This window comes from Macaca nemestrina, chromosome 12 (assembly GCF_043159975.1).
Source record: "Macaca nemestrina isolate mMacNem1 chromosome 12, mMacNem.hap1, whole genome shotgun sequence".
Lineage (NCBI taxonomy): Eukaryota > Metazoa > Chordata > Mammalia > Primates > Cercopithecidae > Macaca > Macaca nemestrina.
The window spans coordinates 83,601,222-83,628,471 of record NC_092136.1 but is presented as its reverse complement, the minus strand read 5'-3'; the positions used below and the strand labels follow the sequence as shown (position 1 = coordinate 83,628,471).

The 27,250-nt window shown below is 37.0% G+C and overlaps 1 protein-coding gene across 32 annotated transcripts in view; it reads left to right on the top strand.

Moving 5' to 3' along the window:
• LOC105468849 (discs large MAGUK scaffold protein 2) overlaps positions 1–27,250 on the top strand; it is a 2,241,192-nt gene that overhangs the window by 1,386,306 nt on the left and 827,636 nt on the right. Inside the window, exon 1 of one of the 32 annotated variants that reach the window (XM_071075917.1) lies at positions 3,226–3,766. The exons of 27 other annotated variants lie outside the window; for them this stretch is intronic. In XM_071075917.1, the coding sequence (XP_070932018.1) occupies positions 3,446–3,766 (321 nt within the window). In that variant the 5' untranslated portion in view covers positions 3,226–3,445. Of the gene's footprint in view, positions 1–3,225; positions 3,767–27,250 lie in introns of those variants that run through there. 4 more of the 32 variants (XM_024788718.2, XM_071075918.1, XM_011719264.3 and 1 more) reach the window with 4 other exon arrangements.

Here is a 27,250-nt window from a genome sequence, read left to right as displayed (position 1 = left end):
GAGATTGTCTAGGCCAAAGGTTATTAGATGTAGAAGAATGCTGATTTCTTAGCATTTATAAATCTCTAGTTTTTGCAATCATAGGAATAGACTGCACACACTTTTCAAAGCATTTTATGATTATTTGGAATATTACTTGTGGCTGATAAGGATGTCTGTTACCAGCCAATCTTTAGCAAGCACTTAACTCTCCTTTTATAATTAACATTTTCACTTCCTATATGGATGGAATGCCTGATGGAAATTTTATCTGGAAAAAGATTCTGTATCATATTTTAGTGCAGTACAATTTATTTATCCATTTTTGCTATTTTTATTAAACAAATCAAGCTAGGATATTAGTCTTAAACCCTTGCTTTGAAACTAGTGATTGTTCTATGTAGTCAGTGCCAGGTCAAAGAGAGTTCAATAAGTTATATCTCATCTAGGCATTGCCCTGTGCACCATCTGCCCATGTTAAATCACAGTGATAAGTAGGATGTGTACTTATGCATCGCTAATTCTTGTTTGGCCAGAAATTCATGTCATCTCATGGTCATTACAATTGTCCAATTATAGTTGATCAAATTGGATTACCATTAATTAGTGAGTCTGTCTTACAGTACAGAGGGCTAGTTGAACATATTTATCTGTTTAAGTGGGCTGTCCTCAGAAAGCCAAATGTCATGTTTGAAAAGAGAAGTCTTGTTTGTGGGGAGGGAAAGATAGGAGTATGGAATTACTTTACATGTACTAAACCGAAGGAGTGATTTCAATGTAGTCTTTTAGTAAGCTTAATAAAAGTTTGCTTTATTCTTAAAGATCTTTTAAGCAAAATAACATTAGTTATGCAATGGATGATGGATGCTATTTATCTACAAAGAAATGGCATGCTGAGGTTACTAAAACAGAAATTCTATGGCCCTTGTGATGGGAAGACATTGCTCATTCTGAACAACCCATTCATAACTGATTTAAGTCCCTGTGAAGATTTGTAATATCTTGAGTAGTGTCAAGCCAGAAAATTGTTTCTGCCTTCCTGCTAGCTGCACACAGCATTACAAAATTGTGATGGATGCACACTGACTTATGTCTATGTAGACTGATTCTTATATTTGAGAGGCAAATGGGTGAGAACAGGGCATGTGTTCCCTGAAGATGCTAGTGGGCCTTTGTGCAATGATATCTGCCTAAAAAACTAGAGAAACATCTGTGGTTAGATAAGATTGGAGAGAGCCAAACTTAGCACTTTCTGATATTCTCATTTGAGAGTGATGGCATTGGTATATCACATCAAATCCTACTGTATAGTAATGCATCATGGTGACACCAGAAAAGCCTGAAGTTCTCTAGGGTTTTATTTGACCCAACAGTTCTTTCAGGCATAATCTATTCATCTAGAATAAAAAGGGGGGAGGGAGAAAGAGAGAGAGAGAGAATTTCTCCCTTTTCCTCACTGTCTTCAGGTATTGATTTTGACTTCTTGATCTTCTTTAAGAAGGAAAAAACTATTAATGCCTTTGCTATTTCTGCCCAACAGTTCAATTTTCATATATTTTTGACAAATTTCCTTAACAAGAATACCTCAACATCAGAACTAAAATTAACTTTAAAGGAATAGTTTATGTTTCTGGAACATTGCTGAATTAAATATTATTTTTTTAAAGTGTATCAACTCCTTCATTTTTCTACTTTTTCTTTCCATTTATACTTCCACCCAACCATCCATTCATCCATCAAACATATATATGTATTTATTGCCTGTTATGTGGTGGGCAGTATGAAGGGTGCTTAGAGAAAAATGGCCAATAACATGAACCAGAACCTGCCCTCTAAACTTACATATCTGGCCATTATTATTGAACAAAGGTGTTTTGAATGCCTTCTGTGATGAGCACAGTGCCCCTTGTGCAGAATTTGGAAAGGTACGCTTATATGGAGATACATGGAAAAAGAAGATCCTACTCCTTACTTGGAAGATTTTTAAGTCTAACAGTGATTTATCCAGGGAGTCTCAGGTTCAAATGTAGAACTTGCTATGATCTCAGCCCTTGCAATAAGCACCTTGTCAGCTCAGGCAAAAATCAGGCCTATACTGACCCAGCACCTGGTCAATCCACTGAGAAGGTCGATTTGATGGCATCTGATGGTCTACAGATAAAGTAATTATTTCATAGGATCATACAATCTTTGTTAGGTCCTGCATGGATGGTAACTGGCTGCACAATCAAACCAAAATTATTTCCTCAGGAATGTGTGATAAGGATAGACATTTTGGAAATGGATATGGAAAGTTTCAAACAGAATAAAAATTATTAATGTTGTGGCAATTAGCCTTTCACTTCACTGAAAATACTATGTATGGATTCAGCAAGCATGCTAACATTTAAAACAAAAATCCTCTTGGGAAGGCAATTGCTTTAAGGTCGAAAAAATAGCTCATTTTTCAGTGAAAGAATTTGAAAATTCTGTCTTTGGAAACCAAAATACTGTATGGCAGAGTTGGATGTATCTTTCACTTTAAAACGCAGACTCTCTCTGTGGTGAATGTACTTGTTGTGGTAAAGTATTTGAAAGGAAACCCTCAGAATAATTTGGGGTAAGGAAAAATACTGTTTTAAAATAAGCCCAACCCATCGGTTTTAAACCTTGAAAACTGCCTTACTTTGAATAAGAAAGAATTAATAATTGTGTATAGCATAAATTATATATGATTGGATTATAATGCATAATCGTGATTTAAAACAAACTTCCAATTTTAAGGGACTCTAGTATAATGCTGTGACCTCGACGATTTTTCCAAATGAATTTATGTTCTTTAGAGTTAATATTGATGATCTGATATAGTTACTTCGTGATTGGGTCTGTGTCTTGGCAAATCTCTCTCTAGATAAGTGATTCCTGTAAATGTTGAAAATTCCTTTACAGGTTAACTTTCCCTTCATTTTTTATTGCTTATGCTATAAAGTTTAAGCCTAGATGCATCCTTTCTGGAAAGAAGGGTCCTGTTAATCTCATAAGAATCTCATAATAAGTTCTCTTTCCTAAGGTTTGTATTTTGTGTGAGGATCAGCAAGGAAAGGGAAAAGCCAGAATGCCAAACTGCAAAGAGTTACTCTTTACTGTAGGGCTCCATCCAAAAAGGGTTTGTAACACAGTGTACAGTCTTGTAGCCCAGCTGTGTGGAGCATTGATTGCTTCTGCCTAGAGCAGGGATACTGTCAAGTTGCTCTGTGAGTTGAGTCATCTATTGACAAAGAGCTACCAGCCCGCAGATAATGCTGTGCGGAGCTGCTCTGGCTGCTCCCACTGCTCCCACGATGCACTGCTTATAGCAGCTGTCAAAGATACTGAGGGATCTACGGGGGAAAAAAAGACTTTTACAACTGCCTGGAAGAAAGGGGTGTGAGGGAGGAGACATTTCTGTGCAGAGCTGACCAAAGGAAAGAGTAGGCATCAGTGCAGTATGAATGCATACCTCACCAAGCAACACAGCTGCAGCCGGGGGTCCGATGGGATGGATGCCGGCAGGAGTGCGCCCACCCTGATCAGGGATGCCCACTGCGCTTGTGGCTGGCAGAGGAACTCTCAGGGACTCGGGTACAGTTCTCAGACCATGCCTTCCTCAGGACCAGGGGGCCCAGCTTCAAACAGGACCGGGGGGTCCAGCTTCAACAGGACCTTGTGGGACAGTGTGCGGAAAAGCCCCCACAAGACGAGCACCAAGGGCAAAGGGACTTGTGGGGAGCATTGTACCTGCCCACATGGTTGGTTCAGCCCAGCGCAGGTGAGCCTTTTCCTTATGACTTTCCCTTGAGTATCTGAAGAAAGTGAGAGCAAGTTGTTTAAGGTTAGAATGGCTTGGAAACTTAGCAGAATACCATGGGTATGCCTGTATGTAAAATATTAGGCCAAGAAAAACCTGTCATTTTCACACATGTTTGTGGGCTCATACCTCTGGGTGGCCTGTGCAAGTCTAGGGATGCTGTGTTCAGTTTATTTCACTGACTTTTCACCAAGTTCAATTTCTCTAGTCCTCAGGTTATATTATTTTGCATCATAGTCTTTTAGTAGCCCTTTTACTTCTTATCATTTTTAACTTTTGTTCAGTCCTGCCTATTTATTATTTTAAAGAATAGAGAGAAAACAAATTTTAACCAAACTTTCCATCTCTTTAAAGGCAAAAGAACATTTGTTTCTTTAGCTATAGAAAATAGTGATTTGAAGTATGCTATTCTAATTTTACTCTTATAATACTGTATTCCTTTTCAGTTATGGAGAAGAAACATTATTTACACTAAATAATTAATTTTACAAAGAAAAGGAATAATTAAGAGCAAAATAGAGGATGATTAAAATTAGAATAAAGAATGAAGCACTTCATTTATTCATAGAGAAGCAATAAGTTTATTTATATTAACATCTATAGCTCTCTTTCTTCTGTAGTGCATTTCTAAAGCAGATGTGTAGATACCTTTCATTTGATTCCTAGGTTATTCTAGCCCCCAGACTACTATCATTTTATCAGAAATAAAATTGGCTCATTTTTTTCTCTCTTCATTCAAAGGAGAGAAGATAACTTCCTGCAAATGCTGCAAAATATAAATAAAATGTACCTGTAGTCACTGTCATAAATACAGAACAATGACTGTTCTTAAATATGTATTGAAAAGTAAAAAGCTATATTTGCAGAAAAAAATTCAATCTCAATTTCAATATGATTTTAACATAGTGGAGAAGTAGATATTGATCATGAATAAAATGTTTTGGTGGGAGGTGTAGAGAATTTTTTAATTTTAATAATAGTTTGTAGAAAGTACTTCCAAGAATGTCATTTATCACTGGTCTTACATAGCCATATATATGGCTTTTGATTGACTTACATGGAATTATAAGCTTTGCTTAGAGAGATAGCGCATCTCAGCCTCTTGATTTAAATCAAAAATATATTATCATTTTATTATTAAACTGGTTTGGCTTAAAATGGAGCTTGACATTTAGAAATGAAGTTATTATTTAAAGTTAACATGAATTCCAAACTGAATAAAGAGTCTTAACAATTGTGAACACTCTATATACTCTTTAAGAAATACATTCATTTAAATGTCTTTAGCTTATATCTCTGTATTGGTTACATTAAATTCTCAAGGCTCACATAGGCTAGGAAGACAAGCCTATTTATTAGATGCTAATCTAGCATGTGGTTGTTGCACAGAGTAGAGAAAGCAAACTTGCTTTATTGTTGCAATTATTTTAATCCAAGCTGTAATATACTTTTTATTTCATAAATGGTAATTTCCCGAACCCAAATCTCTAATACTAGGTTATAATAACCAAACTCTAAAAATGTTCATACATTTTTCATCAACTGAGGGAAACTTTTTATTTCCTTAGTTTTTAACAATGCCTCCTACTTGCCTGAAACTTACGACCATTTAATGCTTTCAAGGATTGAAATAGACCGCATACTGATAATTAGAGATCCAGTGACATATAAGAAGGCAACAAATTGAGGAGCCACCATCTCTCCTTATTCGTTTGCATAAGCATTTCTATACATTTTCCCTCCCATTCGCAAGTACTGTGTTATTGACTGGGACTAATAGTGATCCACAAATACTAGAGCTATGAAATCATTTCTTTTAGGACTTTCAATGTTTTAACACTCTTCACTTACCAGACCTTTCCGCCCTTTACCATTTCAGTCCTATAAAAGTGCTATGCTAAATTGATTAATCTGGCTTCACCCCATGCTTGAAAACTTTCAAATACATTATGTTAAATAATGTCAATTGTCTCTACACATACATATACACAGACTTTAATATATGTATTCAAATGTCTCACTATAACTACTTGTTTATATTAACATATTTTATGTATATATAAGTATATATATGCATATATATGTACACATATAAAAATTAGAGTTCTATATTATTCCAATTTTTCTGTCCTGGAGTATATCAGCTTGTTCTTCCAAAGAATTCTGCATTCTATCCATATAAAGTATTTTTTCATGTAAATTTTATTTCCTTCTAGTAGGTCCTCAAAACAACTGATATATGCATATTTATAGATCTGTTTCCATTGATATATGCATCCATAGCATACACCTAATATCTAAATTATATAGAGATGTGTAAGTATTATACACTTAGGTATATTATGACCAAAATAAGAACCTGTGTGTACCTATATATATATTCATGTGTCCACTAAAACTAAGGCCGTTTTTCAAATTTCATGATACTACTTTTTACCCCTTAAATTAACTGGGAATGTCCTGTGAAATATTGTAAAACCTAAAACTGGAGGCTAATGATATTAAACATTAGAATCCTTGATAAAGCATAAAGAATAGTGCATGTTTTAAAATAGTCCAGGGACTCACATGTGGTACAGAACGTGCCTGAGGGTTGTTAAGCATCTGGGAGCTTGGATCTTGCCCTCGGAGATATTTGCAGTATTACGTGGAAATCAGCAGTGTGATTTCCAGCTGCTATAATAGAGGGCCATGGTAATGACTTGAGTTCCTCCCAAGGCTCTTTTCCAAACTTCTGTTATTTGGGGTACTGTGTACTAACAGGACTCTGTCATTATGTTGTTCCTCAGCAAGTATAAAAATCAGCTTCTGTCCCATCTCAAATAAGTTTTCATTCCATTTGGATCTGTAGAATTAATATAACCATAATCATACGTAAGGAAATGGAAAATTATAGTGCCCAGAAGTGAGTTCCAAAATGTACATCTAGGATGTTAGTGACAGTCTTAGGAAGAAATATGTCCATCTTTGTTTATGTGACATTTCTTCCCAATTCAGACTAATCTAGGGAGGCAGCACAGAACAGTGGAGACTCAGACCAGAGTTTTGTGCATTTATCTGTCTCCCTCCTCTCCTCTCCTCTCCTCACCTCTCCTCTCCTCTCCTCTCCTCTCCTCTCCTCTCCTCTCCTCTCCTCTCCTCTCCTCTCCTCTCCTCTCTCCTCTCCTCTCCTTCCTCTCCTCTCCTTCCTCTCTCTCTCTCTCTCTCTCTCTCTTTGACTATCATGTACTGAGTGTCTACTGTGTACTATTCTGTCAGCCCTTGTGGGTATAATATTATAGTACACAAACTGGGTGCGGTGACTCACGTCTATAATCCCAGCACTTGAGAGGCAGAGGCAGGTGAATCGCTAGAGGCCAGGAGTTCAAGACCAGCCTGGCCAATATAGTGAAACGCTGTCCCTACTAAAAATGCAAAAATTAGCCAGGCGTGGTGGTGCACACCGTAGTTCCAGCTACTCAGGAGGCTGAGGCACGAGAATTGCTTGAACTCAGGAGGTGGAGGTTGCAGTGAGCCAAGATGGTGCCACTGCACTCCAGTCTGAGCTACAGAGTGAGACTTGGTCTCAAAAAAAAAAAAAAAAAAAAAAAAAAGAAAAGGTCAGGTCCAGTGGCTCACACCTGTAATCTCAGCACTTTGGGAGACCAAGGCGGGAGGATCAAGAGGTCAAGAGATCTAGACCATCCTGGCCAACATGGTGAATCCCCGTCTCTACTAAAAAATACAAAAAAAAAAATTAGCTGTGAGTGGTGGCGGGTGCCTGTAGTCCCAGCTACTTGGAAGGCTCAGGCAAGAGAATCGCTTGAACCCAGGAAGTGGAGGTTGCAGTGAGCTGAGATTGCACCATTGCACTTCAGCCTGGTGACAGAGCGAGACTCCATCTCAAAAATAATAACACTAATAATAATAATAAATAAAAAATAAAATTGTAAAGAAAGTAGGTATCTCTCCTACTACTGTGGAGCTTAGAGTCTATAAAGGCCTATAAAATTTAGCAAATGATATACCATGTATACCGTGATATACAAATATTTATATCATCATAAGTCATAACTTAGAAGTTAAGCAAAATCTCAGAGAGTACTGCAGATACCACAATGAATGCATATTCAGGATACAGAGGAGTAAAAAAAAAATCGAGATACTTGGAAAATGCTGCATTTCTTTAAGCTTTTAAGATTTTCTGGGTTTTTTTGTTTGTTTGTTTGTTTGTTTTATTTTGTTTTTTGAGATGCAGTCTCGCACTGGTCCTGGAGTGCAGTGGTGACACCTCGTTTCGCTTCAACCTCTGCCTTCCACATTCAAGTGATTCTCCTGCCTCAGTCTCCTCAGTAGCTGGGACTACAGGCACACACCACCACGTCTGGCTACTTTTTTTTTTTCTTTTCATGTTTTTATTAGAGATGGGGTTTCACCATATTGGCCAGTCTGGTCTCAAACTTCTGACCCGTGATCTGCCCGCCTCAGCCTCCCAAAGTGTTGGGACTACAGGTGTGAGCCACTGCGCGCGGCCAAGATATTCTATTTTATAAAATGAGGATATAAATAACACTTACCTCAGAGGGTTGTGGTGATGGATGATTAACAAAATGTTAGCATAGTGCTTTCATATGGCAGAGGCTCAATTAATATTTAAGGAATAAATGAATGAATAATAAGTCTATAGTAAACGTTGGCTATTACTAACCTGTTTCTTAATATATTTTTTTGATTGGCTGGGAACAGAAGAGCAATGAATCAGTGAGGGCTTCATAGAGGTAGTGATACGTTGACGGAATTGAATTTAAAATGTTATATTTGTTTATTAAGCAGATAAAAAGAGATAAATTTTTGAGCAGAAATGAAAAATACAGAAAAGCATATAACACCTTGGTGCCTGTGTACTCAGTTCTATTTGCCCAGAACATTGAGCCCTGGAGAGCAGGTTCGTTAAAAGAGATGCCTGGGCCGGGCGCGGTGGCTCAAGCCTGTAATCCCAGCACTTTGGGAGGCCGAGACGGGCGGATCACGAGGTCAGGAGATCGAGACCATCCTGGCTAACACGGTGAAACCCCGTCTCTACTTAAAAAAAATACAAAAAAAAAAAAAAACCCAAAAAACAAAAAACAAAAAAATCTAGCTAGGCGAGGTGGCGGGCGCCTGCAGTCCCAGCTACTCAGGAGGCTGAGGCAGGAGAATGGCATAAACCCGGGAGGTGGAGCTTGCAGTGAGCTGAGATCCGGCCACTGCACTCCAGCCTGGGCGACAGAGCGAGACTCCATCTCAAAAAAAAAAAAAAAAGAGAGATGCCTGGAGAGGAGGGTGGGGCCTGGTCAGAGAGAGCTGGGTCCGCCTTGATGAGGACTTCATAAAGTTTGAGTGCCTGCTCTGCCACTCTCTATTTGTTATGCTTCATCATCAGTGAACTCTTTGAGCCTCCGTTTCTCTGTTTGTAAGACAACTGGTTTTCTAGATGAATACCCAGATCTTATCCAGTACTAATAGTATATGACTGTGTCAACTGATACTTACTAATTACTGGGAGGAACTTTGGAAATGATTTATACTTAAAAGCCAGACAATCTCAAATTTGAATTTACTAGCTCTGTGTGACCTTATTTGCTTAACCTCTCTAAGCCTCATTTTTCTCCTCCGTAAAACTTGGGATGATAAATTCGTGTTGCAGGGAAATGTTATAAGAATTGAAAATACCGTATATAAAAACCCCAGTATGGCACTTATAGCACAATTACTCAGGAAATGGTATTTATTATTATTAATGATATCTAAAGTATGTTTTTTAACCTGAAGAACTTACTGTCCACCAAATTCGTCATTCGTATTGTGCTCTTTCATTCGAATTTATGGTTTTTTCACTGAATTTTTTGGTGTCTTCCTTATAATGATGAAGGCTAGGCTAGGCAATTGTCCAGAAACTTTTGGCATAGTACCACATGATGCTGATACTGAGGTGACATTATGTCCTTCAAGGTTCTCAGCAATTTATAACTGTGCACACTAGAAAAAAAAAATCATGTAAAATAGAATTGTGTTGATGAAGTAGCATTCCCATAAGCTTGTATTTAGAGGTAAGGAAATGCTGAAAGATTTCCTCAGCAAAACTCTGCAAGAACAACTGTGTTTGAAGCCAAGCTCTGTAAATCTCCCCTTACAGTTCCTTTGCAGCAACTCCAGAACCAGCAGTTTGCAGCAACTTGAGTGCAGAGGACTTTTTAGTCCAAGAAGTAGGGTTGCCCTAGGATAAAATCTTAGGCTCAGTTTATGCTCAACCAGAAAGATCTGACAGCTTGTTTTAACTCAGTGCCTGCTTCGACTTATTCCTTTTAGAAAGACAGCCCCTTACCGAGGAAGAATAAGACTTTCTTGTCTCTGGGAAATACCAGCTGACCCCCAGGTAAGGGAAACAGAAGAGAGCAAGTGATAACACAGAAGGAATTAAAACTGTAGGCATTTCTGTGGTGGATGTGAAGCCATTTGGTCAACACTCCTGGCACCCATATTGCTGGATGCTGACATAAGCAGAGCATTCTCTCTAGGGCAGGGCAAGGAGAGGCCAAGCACACAGAATGGGAAAGAAAAGAACAAAAATGACAATATTTATTGCATACTCACCATGCTCACAATGTGTGAGACACTGTGCTAGGGGCTGTACGTTAGTCATTTCCTTCAATTTTCCCAATAACACTAACAGAGTGATGTTGTTATCTCCATTTTGAAGATGTGGAAATGGAACCTAAGAGTAATGCTTATCATCACACAACTGATAAAGGCAGAATGCATTTCAAATGCAGGTGTGTATGAGTTCCTTATTCTCTCCACCACATCTTGCAAACATAAGACCTTTTGAAGTACCCTGGGAGGTAAAATACCCTATAGAGACCTCTGTAAATCTCTAATTTAACAGAAATTTCCTTAAGGCATTCGGATGTTTTACATGGTTGGGAGTACGGGAATTCCCCTGCAGAATCTTGGATTCCCCTAGTCTACTTTATTTTCTGGTCTCAGGAACCCTGAGTTGGGTCCCTGAAGATCCCTTCCCTCCTTTATTATGGTCGAGAACTATGTAGATCTGAAGCAGCTGGAGTTGATTCCCACAGCACTTAACATCAGAATAAGACACTTGCTGTGTAACTTGTAAATTGGATTCAAGTTTGCAACATTTGTGGTATTTCGGAACCACTTATTGTAAATTTAATATAAATACAAAATAAAAGTGCAGAGAGACACTGTCTTTAGTACAAGAGCATCATCTCACATTGCTGAGTGTGAATCTCATACAAACGTTCTATCTCCCTATATATCCATCATGCCAAGGATCGAATCTCTGTTTGATACCACCTTCTTCATTGTCCATCCTCTTTTTCTGATATTATTTGATCTGTTACAAGTGTAGCCTCACCTGGTTTTATTCTCCTTCATTCTCTACTTTGTTCCATTCTTTTAGTTTCCTAAAGGCATCTAGATGTTTTATAATTATATCAGAACTGTATGGAAACTTAGTAGTCACCTAGTACGTTTTCCAAAGGAGAAACTGTACCCTAGAACAGTTAAGAGAATTGCTCAAGGTCATTTCAGTTTGTGGTAGAATTGGTCCATGTCCTTAAACTCGGAATTGAGTTTTCCTTTTACTGTTACAAGTTGCCCTCCCTCTCCCAGTCATTCTGTGCTTATATGAAGAGTCATTATTGTCAGATAATTATGAGGCATGCAATTTATTGATAATTAAGTGTTGGGCATTATACAAAAAGTTACATAAACCTATTGTTTTTACTCAGAATTTAGACCAGTGATCCCCAAGGACAGATGGAGAGAGGACAGCCCCTAGAAATTATTTTTTAATTTTTTTTCCAACTTTGATTTTAGGCTCAGGGGGGTGTATGTGCAGGTTTGTTACATGAGTAAATTGTGTGTTCCTGGGGTTTGGTGTACAAATTACTTCATTACCCTGGTAGTAATATAATATTCAATAGGTAGCTTTTCAGTCCTCACCTTCTTCCCACCACCCACCCTCAAGTAAGCCTGGTGCCTATTTTTCCCCTTTGTGTTCATGTGTACTCAATGTTTAGCTCCCACTTATAAGTAACAACATGCGATATTTGATTTTCTGTTCCTGCGTTAGTTTGCTTAGGATAATGACCTCCAGCTGCATCTATGTTGCTGCAAAGGACATAATTTCATTCTGTTTTATGGCTGCATAGTATTCTATGTTATCAATGTACACAATTTCTTTATCTCTTCTACTTTTGGTGGACACCTAGGTTGATTCCATGTCTTTGCTATTGTGAAAGTGCTGCAAAGAACATACATGTGCATGTGTCTTTATAGTAGAATAATTTATATTCCTTCGGGTATCTACTCAGTAATGGGTTTGTTGGGTTGAATAGTAGTTCTTTTTTTAAGTTCTTTGAGAAATTTCCAATCTGTTTCCCAAAGTGGCTGAACTAATATACAGTCCCACTGAAGTGGATAAGCATTCCCTTTTCTCAACAAGCTCGCCAACATCTCTTATTTTTTGACTTTTTAATAGCCATTCTGACTGGTGAGAAAGCACTTTAGAAGAGCAGAGAAGTACTTAAGTGTTGTTAAAGATCAGAAGTGATACTGGGATTTAGGGGAAGAGGGCCAGGGATGCTAGACACCGTAATGTGCAGAGTGGTCCTGCCCCACAAATAATTGCCCCAGGTACTGCACAATTTTTAACATTCCACTAGATGTTCATGAAGATTAACGGAAAAACTTTATTATTATCTAAGCCTAAAATCAAACTCACTTTTACAAACGAGTATTTTTGCAAGGATTTAATAATTATTACATTTTCTGGGACTATAACTGCGCAAAAATCAAGGGACAATTGTACTTTGTTCTGTTAGCAATTTTGTCAGTTGTTCCCCATTTCGGAAGATCACATCCTTACAATATAATGCTGATTTTAGTATTGATACACCTCTCCTGCATCAATCTGCGTGTATAGATTTCATCCTCAAATATGCAAGTAAAGAGATTTGAGACTCCTGTTAATAGATCTGGAACCAAATATTTTAATTTTTTGGTTCAAGTTTTATTTTGTTTTTAATTGACAAACAGTAATTATATATATTTAAGGGGCCCCATGTGATGTTTCAGTACATGTATACATTGTGAAATAATTAAATCAGAGTAATTAACATGTCAATCATCTCCAATGCTTATTATTTCTTTGTGGTCATGTGAAAAAAACATGTGAAATCTGTTATTGTAACCATTTTAAAATATACAAAACACTATCATTAACCTTAGTCTCCAGTGGACAGAAAAGGGGTGATGTTGGTCAAAAGATCTCGAATCAAATATTTTAACTTGATAGAAACATAAAATACAGAGATCTCACCAAATTTCATTAATAAAGTTGTTTTTTAAATATTTTATTTGATTGCCATACTATACACTAATCTTTAAAGCAATTTAAAGCATAATGAGAAATCTATTTGTGCAAATTACCTGACATCATATGTCAAGTAATAAAATTGTATTTTAGAGTTTTCTGTTTTTTTAAATATTGCTCTGATATTATATCAAATCTCAAAGTCAACTTGTATGAAAACTCAACTTCCCTATAAGCCCTTAGGTTTCAGAGTCTGTATCTATCATTCCTCATTATCTATCAAAGGATAGAATTGTGGACTGCTAGAAATCAAACATATGCATTCACATGAGAAGGAATTCCAAACAAGAATAGGTAGGTGGGTAGGTAGGTAGGTAGGTAGGTAGGTAGATAGATAGATAGATAGATAGATAGATAGATAGATAACTAGATAGATGACTCTCTTACTGGCATGTCCTATTTTGACATTAAACATATCAGTAAGACCCAGTTTATCTGCAAGAATATGATACACTTTTAACTTACTCCTACCATCTGCAATTTTCCTTGTTAAATTGTCTGTATTTCAACTATTAAAGTTATTTCCTCTGACATTTTATCAAATACAAATGATCTGCTATTACTTTTTCTAACACTAATTTTTAACCTAGAATTCATTCTGTTTTATTTGCCTGTACCTTTTGTAAAATATGGAATCTGGTCTCTTTATTCCATTTAAATCTAAATTTATTCTTTATAAATATATGCAAGCATTTCAATACATCATTACATTGTCTGGCAAAGCAGGACTCACAGATTGCCATATTTTCATTCTTGTAGCATCATTATTAAATTATGTTTTGGGGCTAAGACTTATCTGCATTTATGGCTGTGGAGAAGAGGAACTACGTGTTCAATGCCTGTATGTCTTTCAGGATAACCTGCAATATGTTTCCAACACATTAGTTTAACATAAAGTATTTTCTTTTTATTTCTTCTTTTACTTTGGTGAAGGCACTACATTTTAAAAAACATGTGTAGGCAGTTGTATCATCTATGAATTTTATTTCAGATGAAAAAGGAAGATATTACAAAACATTTATTATAAAATGGAAAGGCTGAATCTGATAGAATTGAACTATTAGTTGAGATATTCAGTATTATTTTGTGTACCATTATATCTGTGTGTTTAACTGGCCTTCCAACTAGTCCAGGGGTCACCAAACTACAGCTACAGGCGAAATCCAGTCTGATACTTAATTCTGTATAGCTCTTGAGCTAAGAATTATTTTTAATATTGAAGAAAATCAAAATAATATTTCAGACATGAAAATCATGAGTAATTCCAATTATACTATCTATAAATAAATTTTATTAGAACACAGCCATGCTTATTTGTTTACATATTGTCTGTAGCTGTTTTTGTGCTGCAATGGCAGAGTTGAATAGTTGTGATAGAAACTATAAGGCCAGAAAGTCAGAAAAAATATTTATTATGCAACCTCTTAAAGAAGCAAGTTTGCTAACCTCCACGCTAGGCTGTTGGCTTTCCATTTCCCACTTGATGGAACGTCCCTTTCCGCCTAACAAAGCCTATCCATTTTTCAAAATCTGGATTAAGCACATATTCTTCTTTAATCTTTTTATTTGAGCTCTCAAAATGGCTATTTAACATGGGATCCTGCAAAATTAGAGTATTGCCTTACATTGTGGTTAGTTTCCTTCTCAGTCTCCCAGATTAGAGAGTGTGAGATTCCTCATATCCCCAGCATGCAGCCTAACTCACAGTAGCCTAGCTGTTCAATCTTATGGCCTCTTTGTGATAATTCATGTAGCATCATTATTAAATTATGATTTGGGGCCAAGACTTTTCTGCATTTATGGCTGTGGAGAAGAAGAACCTATGTGTTCAATGCCTGTATGTCTTGCAGGATAACCTGCACAACTTATCACTTTTTACCATAGTTGTGGATAAGTATTGATACTTTTCAGTATGTTTCTGCTCCATTAACCTGGATTTCCTTAGAGCACGACCTGTCTTATTTACCTCTGTTTCCCCAGTGTTTAGCGCATAACAGTAAGTGAATAAAGCGTTCTTGGTTTCTGAATGAATATTAATACAGGGCCTCGTATATAAAGGCACTCGATCGTTTTGAATTTATTATTATTACTAATTATGCAGGTGTCTTAAGATCAAGAATGACACCTTCTATTCCCACAGTAGCTCAACTTAATAACAAGCATATTATTTTAAGTTTACACAGATTTACTGTTTTGTCTCCTTTGTTTATTTGTTTTGTTTTTAGTTTAACTCAGATTCTTATTCAGTTCTGTGGTGCTACTAAAATATTGGAATCATTGTTTAGAAATTAGGTTCCATATTCAAGTGGGTCATACTATTTCAGTAATGGAAGGTAGAGTACTATAGTTAGAGAGGAAATTGGACAAAAATTTTGATCTTACACGGTTTCATAGTTTAACTTAGAAAGTCACTTGTTCTCTGTAAGGTTGAAATAATGTCACAAAATACATTTTATAATTAGTTTCTGTATTGTAGAGTATTATTTCTGTATTGTAGACTACATGACCTTTTTCTTCATCATTTTCATCATTAAATATAAGTGCTTGGAGTACAGTAGTTAGCACCATTGCATAAAAAAATCTATGATTGAACACATTTGCACTTTATTCTGACAGGCTGCACTATTTAGTTAGCAGTCAATATTGATTGTTACAATTGTGGTTATTATAGTTAGTTATCCATGATATTCATTGTTCAAAGCTCAGTTTATATACTGGTTCTAAAGTTGATTATGTTTGCACACTGATTTTTCATTTCTCTAATCTATTTTATTCAATCTCTATAATACATGTTATCATACTTAATTACAATTTTTAAAATTATGTTTCCAACTTCAAGTTTTGTTTTGTTTTGTTTTATTTTATTTTATTTTATTTTTATTTTTATTTTATTTTATTTTATTTTTTTGAGACGGAGTCTGGCTCTGTCGTCCAGGCGGGAGTGCAGTGGCCGGATCTCAGCTCACTGCAAGCTCCGCCTCCCGGGTTTACGCCATTCTCCTGCCTCAGCCTCCCGAGTAGCTGGGACTACAGGCGCCCGCCACCTCACCTGGCTAGTTTTTTGTATTTTTTTAGTAGAGACGGGGTTTCACCATGTTAGCCAGGATGGTCTCTATCTCCTGACCTCGTGATTCACCCGTCTCGGCCTCCCAAAGTGCTGGGATTACAGGCTTGAGCCACCGCGCCCGGCCTATTTTATTTTATTTTTTCAGACAGAGTCTCACTCTGTCACCCAGGCTGGAGTGCAGTGGTGCAATCTCAGTTCTGCCCTCCCAGGTTCAAGCATTCCTCCTGCCTCAGCCTTGTGAGTACCTCGAACTACAGGCGCACGCCACCATGGCAGGCTAGTGTGTGTGAGATATATATATATATATATATATATATATATTTTAGCAGAGGCAGATTTTGACCATGCCAAACCGGTTTAGAACTCCTGACCTCAAGTGATCCACCTGCCTTGATCTCCCAAAGTGCCAGGATTTCAGGCATGAGCCACCATGCCCGGCCCAAGTTTTATTTTTTAATAAAATAAAAACTAGTAGTTAATCTTAAATCCTTTTAGTTTAAAACTGAGTATTTTAGCTACTTAAAAAAACAATTTGTATTCTTCAGTTTTGGATTAAATAATAATACAAGCTTATGGTAAAAAATAGTATAAATTAAATATTTTTTAAAAATTAAAACTCACCTGTAATTCTACCTAGAGTTAACTACAGTTAATGTAGTAACAACTTTTTGGTCCTTTAGCTGTCTCTGTATATGTATCTTCAGTGAAAGATACATACTTTTATTGACACATGCTCACAGATCTAGCTAAACTTGAGTCTCCTTTATATATGTCTGAGAAGTTAAGAATATAAAACCATACTGCTTTTTAAAAATTAACATCATATTGTGAACATTTTGCTAAGTTGGCAAAATATTTTTCTTGTTGACATCATTTTTTTAAATTAGACTTTTGGGATACATGTGCAGAACGTGCAGGTTTGTTACATAGGTATACATGTGCCATAGTGGTTTGCTGCACCCATCAACCCATCATCTACATTAGGTATTTCTCTTAATGCTATCCCTCCCCTAGCCCCTCAACTCCAGCAGGCCTCAGTGTATGATGCTCCCCTCCCTGTGTCCACATGTTCTCATTGTTCAACTCTCACTTATGAGTGAGAACATGTAGTGTTTGGTTTTCTGTTCCTATGTTAGTTTGCTGAGGATGATGGTTTCCAGCTTCATCCATGTCCCTGCAAAGGACGTGAACTCATCCTTTTTTATGGCTGCATAGTATTCCCTGGTGTATGTGTGCCACATTTTCTTTATCCAGTCTATCATTGATGGGCATTTGGGATGGTTCCAAGTCTTTGCTATTGTGAATAGTGTTGCAATAAACATATGTGTGCATGTATCTTTATAGTAGAATGATCTATAATCCTTTGAGTATATACCCAGTAATGCGATTGCTGGTATTTCTGGTTCTAGATCTTTGAGGAATCGCCATACTGTCTTCCAAAATGGTTGTACTAATTTACACTCCCACCAAGAGTGTAAAAATATTCCTGTTTCTCCACATCCTCTCCAGCATGTTATTTCCTGACTTTTTTTTTTTTTTTTTGAAACAGAGTCTCACTCTGTCGCCCAGGCTGGAGTGCAGTGGCATGATCTCGGCTCACTGAAAGCTCCGCCTCCTGGGGTCACGCCCTTCTCTTGCCTCAGCCTCCCTAGTAGCTGGGACTACAGGCGCCTGCCACCATGCCTGGCTAATTTTTTTTGTATTTTTAGTAGAGACGGGGTTTCACCACCTCAGCCAGGATGGTCTCGATTTCCTGATCTTGTGATCTGCCCACCTCAGCCTCCCAAAGTGCTGGGTTTACTGGCCTGAGCCACCGCGCTGGCCTGTTTCCTGACTTTTTAATGATGGCCATTCTAACTGGCATGAGATGGTATCTCATTGTGGTTTTGATTTGCACTTCTCTAATGACCAGTGATTAGGAGTTTTTTCATGTTTGTTGGCTGCTTGTTGACATCTTCTTTAATGACTGCCAAATATTCTTTTTCTACCAAAACCCATAATGTTGGACATGTAGGTTACCTTTTTTTAATACAAACAATAGTGAAGTAAACCTTGGTGTACTAGTACTTTTGACTACATTTCTCATGAGGATATATTTTTAGAAAAAAGCAATTATTAAGTCAAAGGGTGTGAATTTTTTAAGGTTCATAATATTTACATAGTCATTCAGTCAATACTCATTCAGCAATTCATTATTGAACAGTTAACACAAGACAAAACACTAGGTTAATCAATGGGGATATACTGGAAAATAAGAGAGACTGATTATTGACCCATAGAGCTTAGAGTTAATTGCCAAATTGCGTCTAAAATTATTTACTTTACCGATTTATGATTCCCCCCACTTGAAGAGTGTATGAACATGTCTTTCTGCCTCCACTCTTGATGTTTTTATCTTTGTAAAATCCTTTATTACTTTGGTAGGTTAAACATTGCAGGACATTGCTATTGTAATTTGCTTTTATTTGGTAATGAGAATGAGTACCTTTCCTATGATTGTATCCTATTACGGTGCTCCTATGATGTCTTCTATAATACCTACCACAATAGATTACTATGCCCAGTTGGCAATTTAAAACATGCTTAATTTTTTTACTGGATGGATGGCAGGCAGGCAGGCAGGCAGGCAGGCAGGCAGGCAAGAAGGAAGGAAGGAAGGAAGGAAGGAAGGAAGGAAGGAAGGAAGGGAGGGAGGGAGGGAGGGAGGGAGGGAGGGAGGGAGGGAGGGAGGGAGGGAGGGAAGGAAGGAAGGAAGGAAGGAAGGAAGGAAGGAAGGAAGGAAGGAAGGAAGGAAGGAAGGAAGGAAGGAAGGAAATACAAATAGGAAAGTAGTTCCTGTTTAAAATTCCTAGATAAATTTCCACCTATCCTAAATATAGCAGGATCTGCTTAACCATCGTCATGAGTGATCTATCCTCCACCTGTCTTTCTTGTCACTGAAAACCCTTTCCTTGTGTCTGTTCTCTGGAAGGAAAAAAGCTGAATTGAATATTCTTTTTTTTCACCCTGATATAGGTGAGCAAGATTGAATTGACTGACATATGAAAAAGTAATTCATGCAACAGACAGAAGTAGACAGGCTATCTGCCTCTATCTGTAGACAGTTTGCTGAAGAGGGCAATATGGACATTAAATTGACAGTAAGAGAGCTTGAAGAGGAAAAACAATGTGATTGATCAGATGGGAAAGGGAAATATCATGGAAATTTCCTATTTTAATATGTTTACATAGGAATATGAATTTTATGAAATTTGAATATAGACATTTAAAGATAAGCTTGAGTCTACATGTCTTAAAATGTAGGCAGCCTCCACCTAAAATCAAAACCATTATATGGTTTTGATTGTATAACATTTTATCTGTTACAAACACATTATTCTTATACTGCTGATTCTAATATTTGGAATAAAACTTACAGATGCAGCAACTCTCTTGACTCTTCTCATCAAAGCTGGGCACCTTCTGGTTGTTCCAAGGAAAAATGAAAACAGCGTACCTGCAGCATGACAGCAGTCTGGTTTCTAGTAGAAGAAATATTATTTTCAAAGAACTGAATGGAATGATAACAGTTAAATAGGTTGAGGACTGCAAGTAGGTTGAGGAAAGAGATTCTTTTGAGTTTATGAAACAACCCAACATAATTGAGAGTTCCCTATGGACTTATTTTTCGAATAACTGAATCAAATGCAAGTATAACAATTGACATTAAGATTCCTACCACTCTTTGCAGTTCACTCAGAGCCTTCAGTCTATTTTCATCATTCTTCTTCTTTCTTACTCTGCATTGCACTCAAACCTGTTTTACAATTCACTCAGTGTGCCAAGTCAGAAATCAGGAAGTCATCACCAGATCCATTACATTTCTATTCCTAGGGCCCTCATGAATTAATCAATCACTAATTGACATAGAATTATATCTCAGAGTGTTTCAAATATTTTCCCTTTTTACATTTCTGCTTTCCATGCTTGAGTTTTGATGTGTTATCATTCCCATAAACTGTTTGCAATAACCTGTAGCCTCCTAGATCTCTTCAATCCATTATGAATATTGCTGCCAAATTTATCTTAACACTCGGTTCTATTTGTATCACTTACTGATTTAAATGATTTAACAACTTCAAATCATTTAACAAAGTGCTTCATTTTAAGTGTAATCTGACTTACACTTATGTATATATGGAAATGTTAATGAGTAGTCTATGTTGGATTAAACATGTTTTAAGCAGTTTTCTATTTTTTATCCTAGGATTTTTCAAAGCTCTTGGGGGCTTATATCTCCAAGAGACAGGTAAAATATGTGGAACATTTCTTAAATGTGCGTGATAATAAAATCCCTTTCTCATGAATGTTTATTTATGAACGTCTCATGGAAAACAGATTGCCAACCACTAGTTTACAGAATAAAATTGGATTCCCTAGCAGAGCATTCAAGGTTGTCTTCAATTTGGCCCCAGTCTGCATTTCCCACTCCATCTCCAACCACTACTATTGTGTTCTAGTCACACCCAACTATTCACTGTTCTCTGATTCCCTGAAGCCACCATGCAGTCTCCAGCCAAATCTTTGCTCATGCTTTTCTCTCTCTGTAATGACTCTCCCTATTTCTCTGTTTTATAAAATCTTTCTCATCATTCAAGGATCATTTCTGATGTTATCTTATTTGAGGCCTTCATTTCTCTGTGCTCCCACAAAATGTAGAAAATATGCCCACTTTACACCTAGCATTGTAGTTATTTACAGGTCTGTTTCAACTATCATATTAGAAGCTTTGTGAGAAGACAAAGTATACCTTATTTATTTCTATAAATTTAGTGCCAGGATAGGACCTCAAAATGTTTATGAGTGATTGAAAGTATGGTATCTTTAAAAATTGGTAGAGATAGAACAGTGTTATATTTGGCAAGGCAGGGTTGCAAGGGACTTCTTTAGGTAATGCCGTGATTAGGTCTATGAACTTCACATTCTGTCCTTTTGAAAGCCCAGACAATCATTCTAAGTGTCGAGGGAGATTTGAGGCCAAGAAACTGACTCAGACTAGTTAAAATATACCTTATATCAAGGTATGCAAAACTCATTGATTTGCATGAAACATGTAATTGTCATGTGAATGGAAACACTCGTGTTCATAAAATTCATTTGTTTATTCATTAGCAAACATATGTTGATAATAGATTGTATACCAAGAGTCCCTGTTCTAGGAATTTGAACATATAGCAATAAATACAATAGGTATTCTAGTAGAGAAATATGTAAAGTTAACAAGTAGACAAATAAAATTACTTCAGATAGTGGTGTGCTATTAAAAATTAAATTATGGTAATGCGATATGGAGGATAGGTTGGAGAGATGCTTCTTTGGATAGACATTAAATTAAGTAAAGTATTAATGAGGAGACAATTGAGTTCCTACTTGAGAGATGAAAGGTGAAAAGGGGGCAACCTTATGACAATTCTTGGGTAATGTTAAAGATAAAAGACTAGCATACTCAAGGACTTCAGGGTTGGAAAAAGTTTGACAAGTTATTGTAATAGAAGAATGCTAGTGTGGAGAAGAAAAAGTGTCAAGAAGTCTGGGACTAGAGTTTAGAGGGTTAGGTAAGGCTGGGTCAGGTAGACTGGGGTCATGGAGGGAAGTCTGCATTTCACTCAAAGTTCAACAAAAAGTCATTGGACTCCTTCAAACAAAGACATAAGATAATGTAATGTACACAGTGAGAATGAGTTTGGGCGGAGAGGCAAGAATGGAAGGAGGGAGACTAGTTAGAATGATATTTTGCAGTACTTGTAACCGAGAGATAATGATGGCTGGACTCAGGTGGCAGCAGTGGGGATGGGGATCTATTATAGAGACTGAGGATATATTTTGCGTGTAGAGCAAAAAGGATGGTTTAAATAGTGTGGATTCCTGAGGCAGAATATGACAGTGAGAAGATAAGAAAAATAAAGGAAGCCAAGAATAACTTCCAGGTATTATACATCTCTTCTTGGAGTCAAAACATCTTTAGAAAATTTTAATCGAACAGAAATGTTTGAACTCCAATGTTCACACTCCTTCTCATCTAGTAAGTTCCTAGATTTCTAGACAATACTTACCTCTCTCACTACCCTTGTTCTTTGCTTTTATTCTTAACCCTTAATCTCCTCCCAAACTTCTGTTTGATTCAATTTTTCTTCAGACAGGCTAATATATCCATCAATCATGCTGGTCTAGGTGTTTTTATTTTATTTTATTTTTTCATTTCTTTGAGGTTACCTCACATGGGTGAGTATTGATCTTATGAAGTCAATTATAATTTACCAAATTTTAAGTTGGAAATTGGGAGGGTATCTTAATAAAGCCCCCAGATACTGACCACAGGCCATAGATCATCTCCATCCAAAATCTGCTATTGACCTTTTCCCCCATCTTTAGCTCTTGACCCCCTTCTCTAATACTTTCATGAAAAGGTATTTGGAGTATCTTATTTCAACACAGCGGATGATAAATATCCCAGATTTCTTTGGAAAGTGCTAGAAAGAATTTGGGGGGAATGCTGAGAAGGAAATCATCAATTGACCCTACTGAAAAAATATTTTAGCTTTTTCGAGTATATTATTTCCTCTCTCTCCTCTCTCTCTCTCTCTCTCTCTCTCAAGTTGAAATATTAAATCATAAGTACAGCTGGACATGGTAATCCCAGTGACTCAGGAGGGTAAGGTGAGAGGATTGCTTGAGGCCAGTAGTTGGAGACCAGCGTGAGCAACATAGTGGTACCCCATCTCTACAAAAAGTGAAATAACATAGCCAGGCATAGTGGTATATACCTGTAGTCCTAGCTACCCTGGAGGCTGAGGCAGGCAAACCCCTTGAGCCCAGGAGTTTGAGTGAGTCATGATTGTGCCACCACTGCACCCCAGCTTAGGTTACAGGCAAGACCCTAACTCAAAGAGAAAAAAATATCATAAGTACATCTCTGGAACACGGCTATTGGGTTCATTAAAAACTGCTCCAGACGTGAAGGAGAAACAGGATAAGAGATTGAGAACATTTACAGTGGAATCCTGTCTGTTTCTCACAATTAAGTTTCAAGTAACATATCATAGGCCTGTGTCTGTTGTTCATTCTAAATATTTTATTTCAATAGTTGATATTGATTATTTTAATTAAATTCTAAGAGGAATTTTGGAAAAAAAAAAAGGCCAAACAAACATTTTTCTAAAATTTATTCTTCCTTTAAACTTCAGTTTGATTTTCAGATAGTAATAAACAAGTTGTGTTTTCAGGAATATGTTTCAGCCACTGGGAACAGATATTCCCTTTGCACATTCCAGACCGATTGACTAAACTGATGTAGAAATTGATAAACCACATTTTTTCATCATCTGAAAATGTCCTCTCATCCTGAGATATCTTTATCCAGAGTGGCAGTAGCTTGGTATAATATCCATTATCACATCACTAAAATTACTGTATCACAGAATACCATTATAATGGCCTTGACAGAGTGCATAGTCTTCTGAACAGATTCTTGTTTCAGTTCTATAAGCTGTGTATTGCAAGGGTCATGGTTTAATTCAAAGATCAGCAGAAATATTATATGGCAGATTGTGTCAAGTGATCTGACTCTCCCAATGTGAATTCATGTTTGAATTTTACATTTCAGAAGAAAACTAGTAAGTGTGTTGAAATGAAAGGTACAGAACTAGAAACCAGGATTCTAGTAGCTGTACTACTCTGGACCCTGAATCACCCTAGTGAACTCTAAGAATCTTAGTGTCTACATCTCAACTATAAAATGAGGAAATTCAAGTAGATTTTAAAAAATTATTCATGTTTCACTGTGTCAGCTCTGATTGATTCCTGGTGATTGTCTGGATTATGGTGCTCAGAAGAATGACGAGACTTTGTCAAGGCCCCCCAGAAGAGAATACAGTGAAAATTAGTATCGCCATGAATAAGAAAGAAAAAAGTGGCACCCTGGATGCATAGTTTTTTTTATAGCCCTGGCATTTGATAATGCCATGTGCTTTATGTGACTGCTTTATGTTACTATTATAATTCTACTAACAACTACCATCTATTAAGCATTTCTCGTATACTATTAATATTATTTTAACATAACCTCCAAAATAACATAGGGAGATAGGTCATCTTATCCTCACTTTATAGATGAGCAAGGAGACTTTCAGAAGCAAAGTAACTTACCTTAATTTATACCATGAGCAAGGAACTGATTTGTGATCGGAGTTCAGGTTCTGAGTCTAAAGAGTCACTGCTTTCACTGTGCTATACTAATTCTATGCAAGCCTGCATTTGTTGACGAAAATGACCAGAAAACTATACTTATTTAGGTAATTATACAGCTCAAAAAATTAATTATTGCTTATGGGTTTTCTGCAAATTTAATAGGTTTTACGATGGAGTAAAAACAATATAGTTTTCAAAATAATTCACTTACACCTCTGAAAGTTCTATTTGAAATTTATTTTACCCTTTAAGACTTCATCGTATTTTATTGGGGTTCATGTGTCAAATTCTGAAATAAATACAATATTTTTGACCTCCTTTGAAATCTGGAAGACAATTGGGTATAATTTAGGCATACTCCACCCTTACCCCAAGCTCAGAGCCCAGTATGGCTGCAGCAGTTCTATCCAAAGGACTGATGGTTACCTACCTAACACAGAAGATAACATTCATTAAGTCCTTAATAAATTATTGCTGAATACAAAATATGGCGTTATATTCCTAAATTTTATCTCTTATAGAGAGAAAGATATGTTCTTTATGTTTGTTTAATTTTTTTAAGACAGAGTCTCACTCTGTCGCCCAAGCTGGAATGCAGTGCCATGATCTTGGCTCATTGCAACCTCCACCTCCCAGGTTCAAGCGACTCTACTGCCTCAGCCTCTGGAATAGCTGGGATTACAGGCATGCTTCACCACACCCGGTTAATTTTTGTATATTTAGTAGAGACAGGGTTTCACCATGTTCGTCAGGCTTGTCTTGAACTCCTGACCTCACGTGATCCACCCACCTTGGCTTCCCAAAGTGCTGGGATTACAAGCCTGAGCCACTACACCGGGCCAAGAGGTGTTCTTTAAAAAGCTAGCTCAATTTCCCCATTTTTACTTATACATAATAACTTTAAGATATTACTTAATAACTTTAAGATAATAAACTCATACAACTCAATAAATTAAAAACAGAGTGCTTGTTTAGCAAGAAGGACCTAGGTTAGAATATGGAGAGTTAGGCCAACAGCTGCAATTTCCAGTCTTGCTCCATGTCTTCTAGAACTTGCCTCCCATTGTGTTACAGTGTTACATTACTAGGTGAATCGTGTACTGTATTATCTTTCATGAACATTTATACCCTAGTCTGTTATATGGCTGCTATTACATGCAGATTCTTTTTCTGGTGGTGGCGATACGCGGTCCAAGGAGGGAAGAAAAGGTGGCATTAGACAGGAAGTTCATGTCCCCATTTTGCTTTTTTTCTGCAGAACATCTAGTTATTGCATAATTGGGGAAATTTAACTTGCCTTTTAGGCAATGTTTTTTAAATTAAGTGTGATTATTTCTGATGAGTTCTAGATTGTCCATATAATCATCTCTTCACTTCAGCAATGGCTTAGTTTAAGAGAATCATTCTTATTGGAACTCTCATTATATGAAGTTTTTACCCATCTGAGCCTTTATGATATCTTCATTTTTATTTATCTATTTTTTGAGACAGTCTCACTGCTGTCGCCCAAGCTGGAGTGCAATGGCGTGATCTTGACTCACTGCAACCTCTGCCTCCCAGGTTCCAGCAATTCTCCTGCCTCAGCCTCCCGAGTAGCTGATATTACAGGTGCCTGCCACCACGTACAGCTAATTTTTGTATTTTTAGTAGAGATGGGGTTTCACCATGTTGGCCAGGCTGGTCTCGAACTCCTGAGCTCAGACGATCCATCCACCTCGGCCTCCCAAAGTGCTGGGATTACAGGTGTGAGCCACCGCATCCGGCCTATGATATCTTTAAATTATGATTGAAAAGTAAGGTGTGATGATCGTTTGTCTTATGTTTCATGGAATCTAAAAAAACATTGAGATAAAAAGTAAATCAATAACTAAATCTACTTTCAAAAATCTTGCGTGGCCTATTAGAACCACCTTTTAACTGGCTTTTTGCCTACAATGTACCACAAAATCTATCCACCTAAAGCTGCTAGAATATTCCCAACACCCACCCACCCCCCTGCACCCGACCCCCCCACACACACACTGCCTTGTCATTCTGCTTAAGATACTTCAGTGGCTCCACAAAGCTTTCAGATGCAGTCCAAATTCCTTAGTGTGACAGAGAAACTGCTATAATCTACTCACTGACCAACTTTAAACCTTAAAGCAAGTTTGTCCAACCTACAGCCTGTAGCCTGTTGGCACAACACAAATTTGGAAAGTTTCTGAAAACATTATGAGGTGTTTGGCAAGTTTTTTTTTCTTTATTTTTTTCTTTCTTTTCTTTTTTTCTTTTTTTTTTTTTTTTTTTTAGCTCATTAGCTATTGTTAGTTTTAGTGTATTTTATGTGTGGCCCAAGATAATAATTCTTCTTCCAATGTGGCCCAGGGAAACCAAAGATTGGACCCCCCTGCCTTTACACCTAGTTTATTTCCCTCCGCACTTCCCAAGTACTTTATTCTTCTGAAAAATAAGAAGTACCACCTTTTGGATATACTATGTAATTTCTTGCATTTAAACGTTTATTCGCTATCAAGTTTGACAATGCTTAATAAAGTCTTTTTTATCTTAAGGTCAAAACCAGATAAGATATAGGTTCCAGATTCTGATAGAGATTATAAAAATCAGAACTATTACTGATAAAAAGCTAACTTGGAAGAATTGGCTATAGTAGGCAGCCAAAGGGCTTGCTAACATCCCCCTGAACTCAATTTACCCTTCAAATTATCAGTTTCTCTTGCAGAGGCATAGC